We start from the raw sequence: 15,745 nt of genomic DNA on the forward strand, positions 1-15,745 counted from the left end.
CGAAATTAAAAAACACACACACACAGACTTACATTTAAAGCAACAATAATAACAAAAGGAAAAAAGTGTTGAAAAAAATCATTAAATTTCATTTTTCGGATACCATAGTCACCAGAGGAATTCGAGTACAACTGAGTTTCAAAAGAACAAAAAAAAAGTGTAATAAAACAAAAAATTCATTTTTAAATTTGTTTTTATTTTTATGTCAGTTTTGGTTTATGACCGAATAGAGTTGAACCAACAACAACAACAAAAAGAAGTTGTAAAAATAAAAAAATAAACATAAACTCTAACTCAAAATAAATGACCAACATTGTAGCAATAAGGAAAAATAAGCAACAAACTGACAATACAAAAAGAAGTATTAGTCATACTGTTAAAAGAAAACCGAATGACCATATTAGGAGTATTCAGAGGAGGGTTAAGAATTGAAAGATAATAATCCAGATTATAGTACTGACTATAGATCAAACTGAAGTCGGAACTATAGACCAAACTATAGACTAAACTTTAGTAGAGACTACAGACTGAACTATAGCGGAGATTATAGACTAAACTATAGTGTAGACTACCGACTAAACTATAGTCGAGATTAAAAACTAAACTATAGCTTTGGACCAAACTATAGGCGAGACTATGGACTAAACTATAGTAGAGACTATATACTAAACTATAGTCGAGACTATAGACTAAACTATAGTTGAAACTACAGACTCAACTTTAGTCGAGACTAAACACTAAACTATAGTCGAGACTATAGACTAAACTATAGTCGACACTATAGACTAACTAAAGTCAAGAGTATGGACCAAACTGGACTATAGTTTAGTCTATAGTCTCCATTATAGTTTAGTCTCTATTCTTGATTATAATTAAGTCTTTAGTTTCGGCTATTTCTATTCGGCTATGTCTATTGTCTCGACTCTAGTTTAGTGTAAGTCTCGTCTAAACTATAGCGATTTGTTTGCCTTCCTTTGTGAATCCCCTTACTATTCATGCTCTATGCATAACGTAACAAATGTACTGGCAACCAATCTGTTGTTTCGCTTTTTTTGTCAGTTTCTGTCCAAAAATTTGTAGTTGTGGTTTATTACTTTTTTTTTCATCTTTCTGGTTTCCTCATGTTGAACGTAAATACTTTTTTTAAGATCTTTTTTTATGGGTTTTAAACATATTTTTTCACTTCTTTTTTATATATTTATTTTAACAATTTTGCATTAAATGTAATAACTTGCAATGTTATGTTTGTAAATACTAGTAATGATAATGTTTATTAGAAATTTTTATTATAAAAAAACTCGTTATTATGTCAAACATTAATTTAGTTTAAAATTGTATTTTATAAGGTAGTAAATTCCAGACCTATTATAGCATAACAGGTACAGGTCAATAGCAGAACAGGAAATCTTTGTAAAGGAAGTTATTAAAAAGGGAAAATTATTAAAGAAGATAAAAGCTTAGGTCAAATGAAAGAGAAGCTGCATAAGAAAAGAAAACAAAGACAATATTACACATACATTTTATCGCGAATATTCCTCAAGTTGTTAATTGAATGAAGCTATTTTCATTTAAAAAGTATGCTAAATTATACGGCATACTTTTAGGCTTTACAGATAATATAAATTTGCCAATATTTATTTAAGATTTTCAATTATTTTAGCCAACGAAGCGTAATGTAATTACTATAAATTGCATATTTTTATTGATTTTCTATCTTTGGTCCATTAATTTATAAAATAAAATATTTATTATTTATTTTTAATCTAGCAACCACATGCATCCCACAAAATACTCGTTTTGTAATGCAATATTTTGGATACTTAAGGTTGAAATTAAAAATCAATATTTATTTAATAATTCAAAGCACTTGCTAAAAACACCCACCTGACCAGTTCCTACAAAAAATAACTATGGTCTTTGCAATAAAAATATTTTCTTTTATTTTACTATTTATTCATTAAGCAAATTAATACTTTTTTTGAAGAGATAAAATAGATATAAAGTAGAAAAATTGAAGAGCAAATTAAATAGATAAAAATAGTAGAATTGAATAGAACAAAATACATACATATATTCTTGATTTTACTGCAGACTTTTATATCAATTGGATTTTGCAAATAAAATATTTTTTTAATATAAATAAAATCTACTAAAACTTTTCTAACACTAAAGCTTCTATTAAAGCTTTTATAATATACAAACATGCTTTAAAAACTACAATAAAAATTTCAATCAAAAACGTTAATTAGAGCATTTTTAACAAAAGCTTCAATAAGAGCTTTTTTGGCAAAAGCTTCAATAAAAGTTTTTTTAGAAAAACCTCAATAAGAGATTTTTTTGCAAAAGCTTCTAAAAACTGTTAAAATAAATCATTTTTTAAATAAAAGCTCCACAAAAAATATTTTTAAAAATGAATTTGAATAAAAGCTTTTCTAAAATAATATTTTTAATGAAAGCTATTTGAAAATAGAAGTCGTAATATCTTCAAAAAATCTTTTTTTAAATAAATCATAAATATGCTTTTTAATAAATGCTTTTTTCAGCACAAAAGCTTCAATAAAATCATTTCGAAAACAAAGACTTCAATAAAAACCTTTCTAAAATATTAGCTTCAAAAAAGCTTTTTTAAAATCAAAGCTTCAATAAAAGCTTTTTCAAAATATAAGTTTTTTAATAATATCTTCAAAAAAGCTTTTTTTTAATAAATCATCAATAAAAGCCATAGAAAGGCAGCTAGAAGCTCTAATATAAGCTTTTTATAATAAAAGCTTCAATAAATGCTTTTTCAGCACAGAAGCTTCAATAAAATCATTTCGAAAACAAAGACTTCAATAAAAACATTTCTAAAATATTGGCTTCAAAAAAAGCTTTTTTAAAATCAAAGCTTCAATAAAAGCTTTTTCAAAATATAAGTTTCAATATAGGCTTTTTTAAATATAAAAGTTTATATAAAATCTTCAATAAAAGCCTTTTGAGAACATAAGCATCAATAAAAGGGCGTTTTAAACAAAAGCTTCAAAATTAAAGCTTTTTCAAAAAAGCTTTTCAAAATAATAATCCTAAAAAGGTTCTTAAATACAAGGAGCTTGCCAAAAAGACGTAAATAATGATTTTATTTAAATAATATTTTAGAAATTTAAAGCTTTTAAAAGCGTTACAAATTTCAAAGTTTTAAAAATCTGTTAAAAATCAAAAGTTCAAAAAAAGAGCTTTAAAATTTAAGTGCTTTCAAAGATTGTTATAAATAAAAAGCCTAAAAAGGCTTCGCAGCAATAACAAACTTTTAAAAATCTTTTAAAAAAAGCTTTTAAAAAGCTTTTAAAAAAGCTTTCGAGAAAAGCTTTAAAAAGCATTTAAAAAGAAATGCTTTAAAAAGTTGTTTGCATAAAATCCTTCTGGATGACTTTTACAAATAAATGGATTTTAAAGCTCTAAGAAAATTTAAAAAATCTTGAAAATTAAAGCTTTAAGTTTTTAAAAGCAGAATTTTCACTAAAAGCTCTAAAACAAAATCTTTTTAAAACTTAACAAAAACTTTAAAAAAGTTCTAAAGAAATTTAAAAAAAATTTGATAACAAATATATTTTTTAAAGTTGAATTTTCAGTAAAAGCTCTTTTGAAACAAAACCTTCATAAAATTAAAAAAAAACTCCTTAAGATAACTTAAAAATCTTGAAAATTAATGATTTAAATATTTAAGAAAAAGTAAATTTTTAATAAAAGTTTTTTCAAAACAAAAGCTTTTTTAAAACAAAATAAAAACTTAAAAAAGCTTTCTTGAGAAAAATTTAAAGAAATATATTAAAAATGAGAGATTTAAATATTAAAAAAACTAAATTCTCAATAAAAGCTCTTTTAAAACAAAAGCATTAAAAAGCTCTTAAGAAAAATTAAAAAAAATCATAGAAACAAAATTTAAAAATATTTATAATTAAAAAGCTCTTAAGAAATATTTAAAAAGATCTTCAAAGTGTAAAGAAAATTTAATTTTTTTTTTTAATAAAAGCTTTTAAAACGAAAACTTCATCAAAAGCGTTTTTAAAACAAAAGTCGTAATGACGATAGGTTTTTTAATAAGAAAAAGCTTTATTAAATAGGCTTCTTTAAGTATTAAGAAGATTTTAAAAATTCAAAACTTTTATAAAAAATTTAAAGCTTTTAAAAATTAAAGGATTTTATTAATTAAATTATATTAATTTATGATTTAAAAAGCTTTTTTTCAAACTTGTTTCTCCAGTAATTTTTTTGTTACTGCCATGGCCTATTTAATGGACAATTTAAAAAAGCTTTTTTAAAGGTAAAGAGTACTTCTAAAGCTTTTCATTAAATTTCTTTTAAACAACATTATTTAACCTTCAAAGTAAAATGTATACCCCCAAAAAATATAAAAAAATATCTATCTTAAAATCTACAACATGTTTTATACCTTTAATTATCCGTGTAAATGTTGTAACTTACTCTAATCTCTTAAAAGTTTCTAAAACACACTTAAAGATTTTTCGTTTACATTTAGCAACAAAATTCCGAAAAGTTTGTGTTAACACAAAAACAAAAGAACAAGGTCATTAATATGTATGAGTACACTTGTTTATTTAACCTGAAAAAAGTGTATTTACGATAATTATACTCCTGCCAAAAATTTTACAGAGTTTTGTTTTATTTTTTTGTTTCTGTTCGTCGATAAACGTCTATTAGGATCATTGGCTTTGTATGTTTGCAAGTACCATACAAATGGAGAACAGTTTTTGTTTTAGACTAGATAACAACAAAAAACAAATAAATATAAAAATAAAACATATACTTTGTGGTTGTTATATGTATGAAACATAAAAATAAACACGTTCCAACAAAGTTGTATATCTAACAGCAGGAGGAGAGTCCTTTTTGAAAATGATGAAACATTTCTTTTTTTTTCGAGAGAGAAAGAAAGCTCCTTTGGCTGTGTTGCTTTAACTTGTTTGTTATCTGTGAGAAAAATATAAACAAAATAAACGTGCTTAATAATGTTGTTTTGTATCTTTGTATCTCTTTTCATTACAGTCACCAGTAACTTTGTGTAATTTGGGTGTTGGAGCAACTTTTGGGGAATCAATATTACACGATTTGCCACGTGATAGTACTGTGGTAACAAAGACAACCTGTGAGCTGTTACGTGTGGAACAACAGGATTTTCGCTTAATTTGGGAGGTAAGAAAGAAATCATCAACAGTAGACAAACAGTTACTTTACTGACTTGTGTTTTAATATAACGAACGATATAATCAAACTACTCAACACATACCTACATACCATACACCTTTTATTCAAGCTCTTCTTCTTGTTGTTGTTGTTGAATTCTAAAACATGTTAATGAAAATTATTTTAAGCTTTCACTAACACACGCACGTACACCTACACATACATTTATACACTTCTAACAGTTAATTTTTATATCCGTTTAATGTACTCCTGCCATATCTAACTCTCTTTCTCGATCCCATTTGACACCCACAAGCTTTTCTTAATGTCTACGTTATTTTTATTATTGTCAACTTGTATTTCTCCACTTCATTCAGTTTTATCACAATTTTAATGAAAATGTAGGTATTTAAGTTTGTTTTGTTTGTCGTTGTTGTTGTTGCTGTTACCTTTTGTTTTTAGCAGATAAAGTTCTTAGTATATTGGGGTTGAGAAGTATTTTCGCAACATTGTCAAGATAAAAGTTAATTAGGCAAAATATTTTTTATGCTTTTATTCTCTATGTCACAGATTCTTTATTACTTATCGCATTTTTTACATTCGTTTATATTTGACATCTTTTTAGTTTATATCTTAAAGTTACAATTTTGTTTTGTAGTTAGATTCAATTTTCTTGTTTTGATGAAATGTCGAGATAGTGCTAATATTAATAACACTTTTTTGCTAAAAAGGATGTTTTCTCACACAAAAGACTTTAGGAAGTCCTTGAGTATCTTAAATTAAAAAAGCTTTTACAACCAACAGCCAACAAGACATTTGTGACCAAAAGTTTTAAAAAGCTTTTGAAACCAAACGCTTAAAACCTATTATAAAAAAGCCTAAAACCTTCATAATCAAAAGCTTATGAAATATTTTGTAGTCAAAAGCTTAAAAAGCTTTATAACCAAAAGCTTCAACAAAGCTTTTATAACCAAAAGCTTCAAAAACGCTTTTATAACCAAAAGCTTAAAAAGCTTTTATAACCAAAAGCTTCAAAAAAGCTTTTATAACCAAAAGCTTCAAAAAAGCTTTTATAATCAAAAGCTTTTATAACCAAAAGCTTAAAAAAGCTTTTATAACCAAAAGCTTCAAAAAAGCTTTTATAACCAAAAGCTTAAAAAAGCTTTTATAACCAAAGCTTAAAAAAAACTTTTATAACCAAAAGCCTAAAAAGATTTTGCAACCCAAACATAAAGCTTTCGTAATTCTAAGCTAAAAAGCTTTTTGCAGTCCAGAGCTAAAAACGTTTTCTTGCAATCAAAAGCAAAACTAGTTTTTTTTTTGCTAACAAAAGCTTTAAAAGTAAAAATTCAAATAATAACTTAAAGAATTTAAATTTTCAAAAAGTTTTTAAAATAAAATCATCATGATTTATAAATAATAAACATTTTAAATAAAAAAGCTCATATTGAAGCTTTAATAAAACAACAGCATCTATAAAAGCCTTTTAAAAATAAAAACTTTTTCAGCTTTAAGCAATCTTTTGTAAAAGTGTAATATTTCATAAAATTGTTTTGTAAAACAAAGCTTTTTTAAGTTTTAAGCTTTAAGATACTTTTATGTATAAATCAAAATTTCAAGTAAGCTTGCAATCTAAAGTTCTTTTTTAAATAAAAATATATTTTTGAATTTAATAAAAGCTGCTGAAGCTTTCATAAAAAAGCTTTTAAATCAAAAGCTTTAGAAAGCCTTAATAAATTAAAAAGCTTCAAAAAACTTTTATTAATCAGAAATTTTAGACAGCTTTTATAAACAAAATGTTTTAAAAAAGTTTTTATAAGTCAAAAGCTTTAAAAATCAAATCTCTTATAAATCAAGAGAATTAAAAAGCTTTTATAAATATAAAAGCTTCAAAAAAAAACTTTAATTAAAAATCTTTTACAAGACAAAAGCTTAAAAATCGCTCATAAATTTTTTTCAGAGATTTTATAAATGAAAAGCTTAAAAATTTAAAGCTTGAAAAAGCTTTTATAAATCAAAATCTTCTGCTTTAAAAAGGCTTTTATATGCCAAATGCATTAAATCAGAAGCTTTAAAAATAATTTTTCAATGATTTATAAATCAAATTTAAAGCTTTAAAAAACTTTTATAAATCAAAAGCTTTAGAAAGCTCTTATAACCCAAGAGTATTATAAATCAAAATCTTCAAAAAAAAATTAATTAATCAAATGCTTTAGACAGCTTTTATAAATAAAAATGCTTAAAAAACTTTTATAAGTCAAAATCTTCAAAATCAGAAGCTTTAAAAAAAATTTTCAAAGATTTTATAAATCAAAAGCTTATACAAATTTAAAGCTGTAAAAAAAAACTTTTATTAATCAAAAGCTTTAGCAAGCTCTTATAAAACAAAAGAATTAAAAAACTTTTGTAAATCAAAAGCTTTAAAAACTTTTATATAAAAAGCTTTTATAATTCAAAAGCTTTAACAATCGTTGACAAAGCTTTAAAAATAAATTTTCAAAGATTTTATAAAACAAACACTTGGAAAAGTTTATACAAATGTAAAGCTTTAAGAAAGCTTTTATAAATAAAAAGTTTAAAAGGCTCTTATATCAATAGCTTTCAAAAATTTTTTATAAATAAATTCTTTTACAAAGCATTTTAAATCGAAAGCTTTAAACAGCTTTTCCAAATAAAATGTTAAAAAAAAAACTTCTTTAATTAAATGCTTTAAAACGAATAAACACTTTTTATTCCCCTGAAAAGCAAAAATAACGTTAAGTCATTTTACGCAAAATTCTAAAGGATGTGTGTGCTGCTTTAACAGCATGATGCTGGCGTATACGTAATATTATTTAAGTGTAAACCATTTTTGTTACACATACGTTTGCGGTATTTCCTAGAACTTCAAAAAAGTAAATAAATTTATCATTTTATTAAAATCCCATTGTGCTAGCATGTCGAAGTAGTGTTTTCGTTATTCTTTTGTATGTAATAGTTACTATTACAATACAACTTTGTTAAGAAATAACAAACTTTTCATTTCAGTTTTTATAAGAAAACAAAAAAAGCATAATTTTACTTTTCTTAACAACTAAACGTAAGGAAAGAAAAGAGAAAATATAATTTTAAAAGAAATGTGAATACTCAAGCATTAACATGTTTGGCATTTCATACATATTTCTAAGAAATTTGTAAAGAGAAGAAAAAAACATTTTACTTTTTGCTTAAAAACACAATTTTATATGAATTCTTCGAAATAAAAATTTTTAGCCGGTTAAAGTTCAATTTTTCTTTTGTAGGAGTTTTAAACTCAATTGTTGTTGTGAGAAAAAGTTTTTCTTCTTGAAAGTAGCCATATGTAAAGTCTTGTTTTTAAAATTTGATTTTTTAAACTCCAAACTTTGTTAGAAGTATTTTAAATATTATTAAGGCAACATTATTTGTTAAATTGTCATGGCAGGTGTAGCAAAGTTGAAAGTTTATGCTTAATTTCATTCACCCTTTTTTACTTTTATACTTTTCACCAATTTCTTCTTAATGTCATGAATTTTCCCTTACATCCCTATGGTTTCCTTATTTATTTGACAGAATATTTAATATTTAATTTATTTATAAAGTTTTATACTTCCACTTGTTGGTTTTTAGTTATTTTAGTTCTTTTTCCATCACTATTTTCCAATTTGGTCAATATATTATTTTGTTGCTGTTGTTGCCGCTGCTGTTTTCCATAGGAAGTGGTTATTTACACCTGAGAGAATTCCTGCACATATACGTACACATACAAAGGAAGTAAATATCCTTTGTAAAACCACACAGTTAGGGGTGCTTGTCCCGGATTGTAGACAAATAATTCCTTTTAAAGACTCTGTTCGTAGGAGTAAATACACTTTAAGTGTTACTCTGTAGATTACTTGGAGATACGAAAGTAACAACTAACTAACTTCTTCTCTGCATTACAACAAGTATAACTATATTAAACTCGAATCAATCACTTAAAACTGCTGGGGTCTTTCCAATAGTAAAATTTATATATCTCTAGGTCAACAAACAATATGTGTTTATATTTATTAAAGCCCAAATTGCTATACACTACTAATATTTAATTATTCATTATTGTCTACACTCGAGACAAAAAATCAATAAATAATTCCTTACTTAGGAAAATTCTTGTTAAACAGAGAGAAAATCTGGTTACGACATATACATAAATCGGCGAATTATCTCTGAGTTTTGACCAAAAAACAGTCTTGACTACAGATCAGATTATCTACAGATCAGATTATCGTCTATAGGCTTAACTATAGATCAGTCTATAGTCTTGACTATAGATCAGTCTGTAGTCTTGACTATAGATCAGTCTGTAATCTTGACTATAGATCAATCTATAGTCTTGACTATAGATCAGTCTATAGTCTTGAGTTTAGATCAGTCTATAGTCTTAACTATAGATCAGTCTATAGTTTTGCCTATAGATCGGTCAATAGTTTTGCCTATAGATCAGTCTATAGTTTTTGAATATGGATCTGTATATAGTTTTGACTATAGATCAGTCTATAGTCTTGAATATAGATCGGTCTATAGTCTTGACTCGTAGATCAGTCTATAGTCTTGACTGTAGATCAGTCTATAGTCTTGACTATAGATCAGTCTATAGTCTTGACTATAGATCAGTCTATAGTCTTGACTATAGATCAGTCTATAGTCTTGACTATAGATCAGTCTATAGTTTTGACTATAGATCAGTCTATAGTCTTGCCTATAGATCAGTCTATAGTCTTGACCATAGATCAGTCTATAGTTTTGAATATGGATCTGTATATAGTTTTGACTATAGATCAGTCTATAGTCTTGAATATAGATCGGTCTATAGTCTTACCTATAGATCAGTCTATAGTCTTGACTATAGATCAGTCTATAGTCTTGACTATAGTTCAGTCTATAGTCTTGACTATAGATCAGTCTAAAGTCTTGGCTATAGATCAGTCTATAGTTTTGACTATAGATCAGTCTATAGTCTTGACTATAGATCAGTCCATAGCCTTACTATATATCAGTCTATAGTTTTGGACTATAGATCAGTCTATAGTTTTGACTATAGATCAGTCTATAGTCTTGACTATAGATCAGCCTATAGTCTTGACTAGATCAGTCTGTAGTCTTGACTATAGATCAGTCTATAGTCTTGACTATAGATCAGTCTATAGTCTTGACTGTAGATCAGTCTATAGTCTTGACTGTAGATCAGTCTATAGTCTTGACTATAGATCAGTCTATAGTCTTGACTATAGATCAGTCTATAGTCTTGACTATAGATCAGTCTATAGTTTGACTATAGATCAGTCTATAGTCTTGCCTATAGATCAGTCTATAGTCTTGCCTATAGATCAGTCTATAGTCTTGACTATAGATCAGTTTATAGTCTCGACTATACATCAGTCTTGACTATCGATTAATCTATAGTCCTACTTCATATCTCTCTATAGTCTTGACCATAGATCAGTCTATATTCTCGACTATATAGTCTTGACTATAGATCAGTATGTAACTTTGATTATATATCAGTCTGTGGTCTTGACTGTAGAATAGTCTATAGTCTTGTCTATACAGTTGGCTACAGACCATTCTATGTATACTATAGAATATAGATATGTCTAATATCTTGACTCCAGATCAATCCAAACTATATATTTTCTATTAATTTATAGTCCTGACTATTAAATTGTTTTTGTCTTGCCTATAAACCACTTACATACAGGAATTTTTTGAGTTTACTGCTTCTATCGTACGTAATATGTAGTAATATTTATTGTAATAAATTTTACGGGTTTACATTATATATAATTAAATATTTTGTAATCATCTATTATTTATGATAGGATATATGAATGTAATATTTAATATTCCAAACTTGTTGCTGAAATGTAAAAGTTTATGGAAGAAAGAAATGTTCGTAAAAATAGAGTAAATACTTATGAAAATTAGTCAATAAAAATTGCAGAAAAATAATGTAGAAAAGGATGATACAGGATATATGTGCCTTACAAGTTAACTTGCCTATAACCTACCGTTAACCAACCCTTATAGTTATTAAAAACACTTATTTATTGCATATTAACTACGGAAATTTGTATTTCTTTAATAAACTCAGCCAACCCTTACTCCATAGCATATGAAAAAATCCTTAAAGGAATCTGTTTGCCTCAAGAAAAAACCATCAGCAATTAAATTCCTTAATATAATTACACAATTATTTATCACATTTTTTAAATCTTAACGTAATGATTTCTGTATAACTATTTTTCCCCCCTTTATGCCCTTAATACTACTAAATGTGTGTTAATGGCGCCACAGATAATTTCATACAAACTGTCAATCATGTGTGGTCATGTTTTTTTCTTCTTCTCGATATTAACATTTTTTACGCTTCCCCCTTTCCACTGCCCGTTACCACTCAATAACAAATTGTGTCCCGCCCTCCTTGTAACTGAAGGTGTTCAGCATAACAAGCATGTTTATATTTATTCAATCATTGATGCGTATGTGGTCGGTCAACTACTTACTACAAACCTGCATTATTAACCCGTTGGCTAAGTGACACAAAACTGTTTTATTGAAATTGTTTATCAAGTGACATTTATCTTTTCAGGCCCCTAAAAATCATTATAATTGCAATTTTGAAACACATTGTCCTCAAGGCTGTATGGTGAGTTGAAATTTTTTAAAGGAGTATGCGGATGGATCTGTTGTCATTTCATATTATCGTTGGTTAGTTTTTGACAAGGGTTAATGTTATGTTGGTATTATAAATCAGAGTTTGAAGCTTTTTGGAGATTTACAATTTATATGCATTTTTGTAAACTACATCTAAAACAGATTCAATCAGAATTTTGTTTTTCAATCCCTGGGGCCCAAGCTTTTATTCTATATGGAACTGATAATAGGAATGTCTAGTAGAATTCATATTATAGACTACACTAAAGACTAGACTCGAGACCAGACTATAAACTAAACTACAAAATACACTATAGACGACACTATAGACGACACTATAGACTAGACTATAGACTAGACTATAGACTAGACTATAGACTAGACTATAGACTAGACTATAGACTAGACTATAGACTAGACTATAGACTAGACTATAGACTAGACTATAGACTAGACTATAGACTAGACTATAGACTAGACTATAGACTAGACTATAGACTAGACTATAGACTAGACTATAGACTAGACTATAGACTAGACTATAGACTAGACTATAGACTAGACTATAGACTAGACTATAGACTAGACTATAGACTAGACTATAGACTAGACTATAGACTAGACTATAGACTAGACTATAGACTAGACTATAGACTAGACTATAGACTAGACTATAGACTAGACTATAGACTAGACTATAGACTAGACTATAGACTAGACTATAGACTAGACTATAGACTAGACTATAGACTAGACTATAGACTAGACTATAGACTAGACTATAGACTAGACTATAGACTAGACTATAGACTAGACTATAGACTAGACTATAGACTAGACTATAGACTAGACTATAGACTAGACTATAGACTAGACTATAGACTAGACTATAGACTAGACTATAGACTAGACTATAGACTAGACTATAGACTAGACTATAGACTAGACTATAGACTAGACTATAGACTAGACTATAGACTAGACTATAGACTAGACTATAGACTAGACTATAGACTAGACTATAGACTAGACTATAGACTAGACTATAGACTAGACTATAGACTAGACTATAGACTAGACTATAGACTAGACTATAGACTAGACTATAGACTACTATAGACTAGACTATAGACTAGACTATAGACTAGACTATAGACTAGACTATAGACTAGACTATAGACTAGACTATAGACTAGACTATAGACTAGACTATAGACTAGACTATAGACTAAACTATAGACTAGACTATAGACTAAACTATAGACTAGACTATAGACTAGACTATAGACTAGACTATAGACTAGACTATAGACTAGACTATAGACTAGACTATAGACTAGACTATGGACTAGACTATAGACTAGACTATAGACTAGACTATAGACTAGACTATAGACTAGACTATAGACTAGACTATAGACTAGACTATAGACTAGACTATAGACTAGACTATAGACTAGACTATAGACTAGACTATAGACTAGACTATAGACTAGACTATAGACTAGACTATAGACTAGACTATAGACTAGACTATAGACTAGACTATAGACTAGACTATAGACTAGACTATGGACTAGACTATAGACTAGACTATAGACTAGACTATAGACTAGACTATAGACTAGACTATAGACTAAACTATAGACTAGACTATAGACTAGACTATAGACTAGACTATAGACTAGACTATAGACTAGACTATAGACTAGACTATAGACTAGACTATAGACTAGACTATGGACTAGACTATAGACTAGACTATAGACTAGACTATAGACTAGACTATAGACTAGACTATAGACTAGACTATAGACTAGACTATAGACTAGACTATAGACTAGACTATAGACTAGACTATAGACTAGACTATAGACTAGACTATAGACTAGACTATAGACTAGACTATAGACTAGACTATAGACTAGACTATAGACTAGACTATAGACTAGACTATAGACTAGACTATGGACTAGACTATAGACTAGACTATAGACTAGACTATAGACTAGACTATAGACTAGACTATAGACTAGACTATAGACTAGACTATAGACTAGACTATAGACTAGACTATAGACTAGACTATAGACTAGACTATAGACTAGACTATAGACTAGACTATAGACTAGACTATAGACTAGACTATAGACTAGACTATAGACTAGACTATAGACTAGACTATAGACTAGACTATAGACTAGACTATAGACTAGACTATAGACTAGACTATAGACTAGACTATAGACTAGACTATAGACTAGACTATAGACTAGACTATAGACTAGACTATAGACTAGACTATAGACTAGACTATAGACTAGACTATAGACTAGACTATAGACTAGACTATAGACTAGACTATAGACTAGACTATAGACTAGACTATAGACTAGACTATAGACTAGACTATAGACTAGACAATAGACTAGACTATAGACTAGACTATAGACTAGACTATAGACTAGGCTATAGACTAGACTATAGACTAGACTATAGACTAGACAATAGACTAGACTATAGACTAGACTATAGACTAGTCTAAACTTCATTACACATTAGACTAGACTATAAACTAGACTATACACTAGACTATAAACTAGACTATAGACTAGTCTAGTCTTTATCTCATTTAATATAATTCCACACTGGACATTTGGAGACGTATTTTACGTCGACGTGTTAATATGCAATATTCGTTAAAAGATTATCTTCTGCATTGACAATGACAATCGTATGTTTTCATTATTATGTTTGCAATTTTTAATTAAAAACCAGTTAACAAAGACTGGTTTTTATACTTTTAACATAAAATGAAATTATAAGTACATACTTATTAATAAACAAATAATAAAAAAATTCAACATTTAATTATATGTAAGTTGTATTTTTAAATTGATTACTAGCCACTGATGTACTTGCTGTTTATGCATTAACAAATGATTATCACGATTTTTTTTCGTTTAAAGTCCGCATTAAGTTTCCCTTTATAGCGCTACTACCTTTTACATGTTATGAATAAGATAAAAATGAGATAAAATTTTGCAATATTTAATTAAGTATTTATTTAGTAAATTTATTTAGTAAATATTACTCTCAGCTTATTAAAGAAATTCTACCTGAATATTTTTTTATTATTTATTACTTTTTGACAGACATTCTTTTTAAGGTTATTTGAATTTTTAAACAAAATAAAACTCCGCACTTACTGCAGATCTTTAGTAGAAACCCCACTAATTTACTTTTCTACTGATAGCGTTTCTATTTTTATAGCTTCCACTAAAACAGGTGATAGATATATTAGTTTTATCATATCGTTTGTAACACATCAAAATAGTGGTCGCAGATTCACTTAAGAACTTAATTTTTAAGACGATCTGGTAATAATCGTCCAAATGGGCCAAATAGGTCGAGCATAAAAATATCCGTCCGTCCATCGCCAAAAATTGTATATGGGAACTAAGGAACCCAAAAACTTTGAACGTGTAAAAGTTTTGAATCAAATTTCACGCTCACGTTACATTTTTCTTGACGGCTATATATAATCGCCACTGCCGACTATAACGCTCTTACTTGTTTCCAATTTTGTCGCATTATTACAATTTCTAAAATAAACTACAAACGATACATACATACAAAAAAACTATTTGTTGCTGATAAGGTCCGCTCACTCCGAACCAAAACCAAAAAAAACACAACATTGAATACAGATATTGCACGCTTTATTGAAATGAAAGTAAGCAAGCAACCTCTAAACATCAACAAATGGTTTCTCCGGAAAACAAGTCTGCATACAAAAATCCAAATCAAAAGTTTAAGTACTTTATCGTACTACTAATACGTTACACTAAATACAAAACAACTCATAACAGAG

The 15,745-nt window shown here is 27.5% G+C and overlaps 1 protein-coding gene across 1 annotated transcript in view; it reads left to right on the plus strand.

Annotated features, from left to right (window-relative positions):
* Nucleotides 1–15,745, plus strand: part of LOC119612466 (rap guanine nucleotide exchange factor 4-like) — a gene marked incomplete at both ends in the record, with an annotated part of 111,614 nt that overhangs the window by 83,455 nt on the left and 12,414 nt on the right. Inside the window, 2 exons of the mRNA XM_037968273.1 lie at nucleotides 5,041–5,187; nucleotides 11,807–11,863. Of these exons, the coding sequence (XP_037824201.1) occupies nucleotides 5,041–5,187; nucleotides 11,807–11,863 (204 nt within the window). The remainder of the gene's footprint in view (nucleotides 1–5,040; nucleotides 5,188–11,806; nucleotides 11,864–15,745) is intronic.

Source organism: Lucilia sericata, unplaced genomic scaffold, assembly GCF_015586225.1.
Source record: "Lucilia sericata isolate MDLA Ls3-8-SP2 unplaced genomic scaffold, ASM1558622v1 Contig001696F_arrow, whole genome shotgun sequence".
Classification (NCBI taxonomy): Eukaryota; Metazoa; Arthropoda; class Insecta; order Diptera; family Calliphoridae; genus Lucilia; species Lucilia sericata.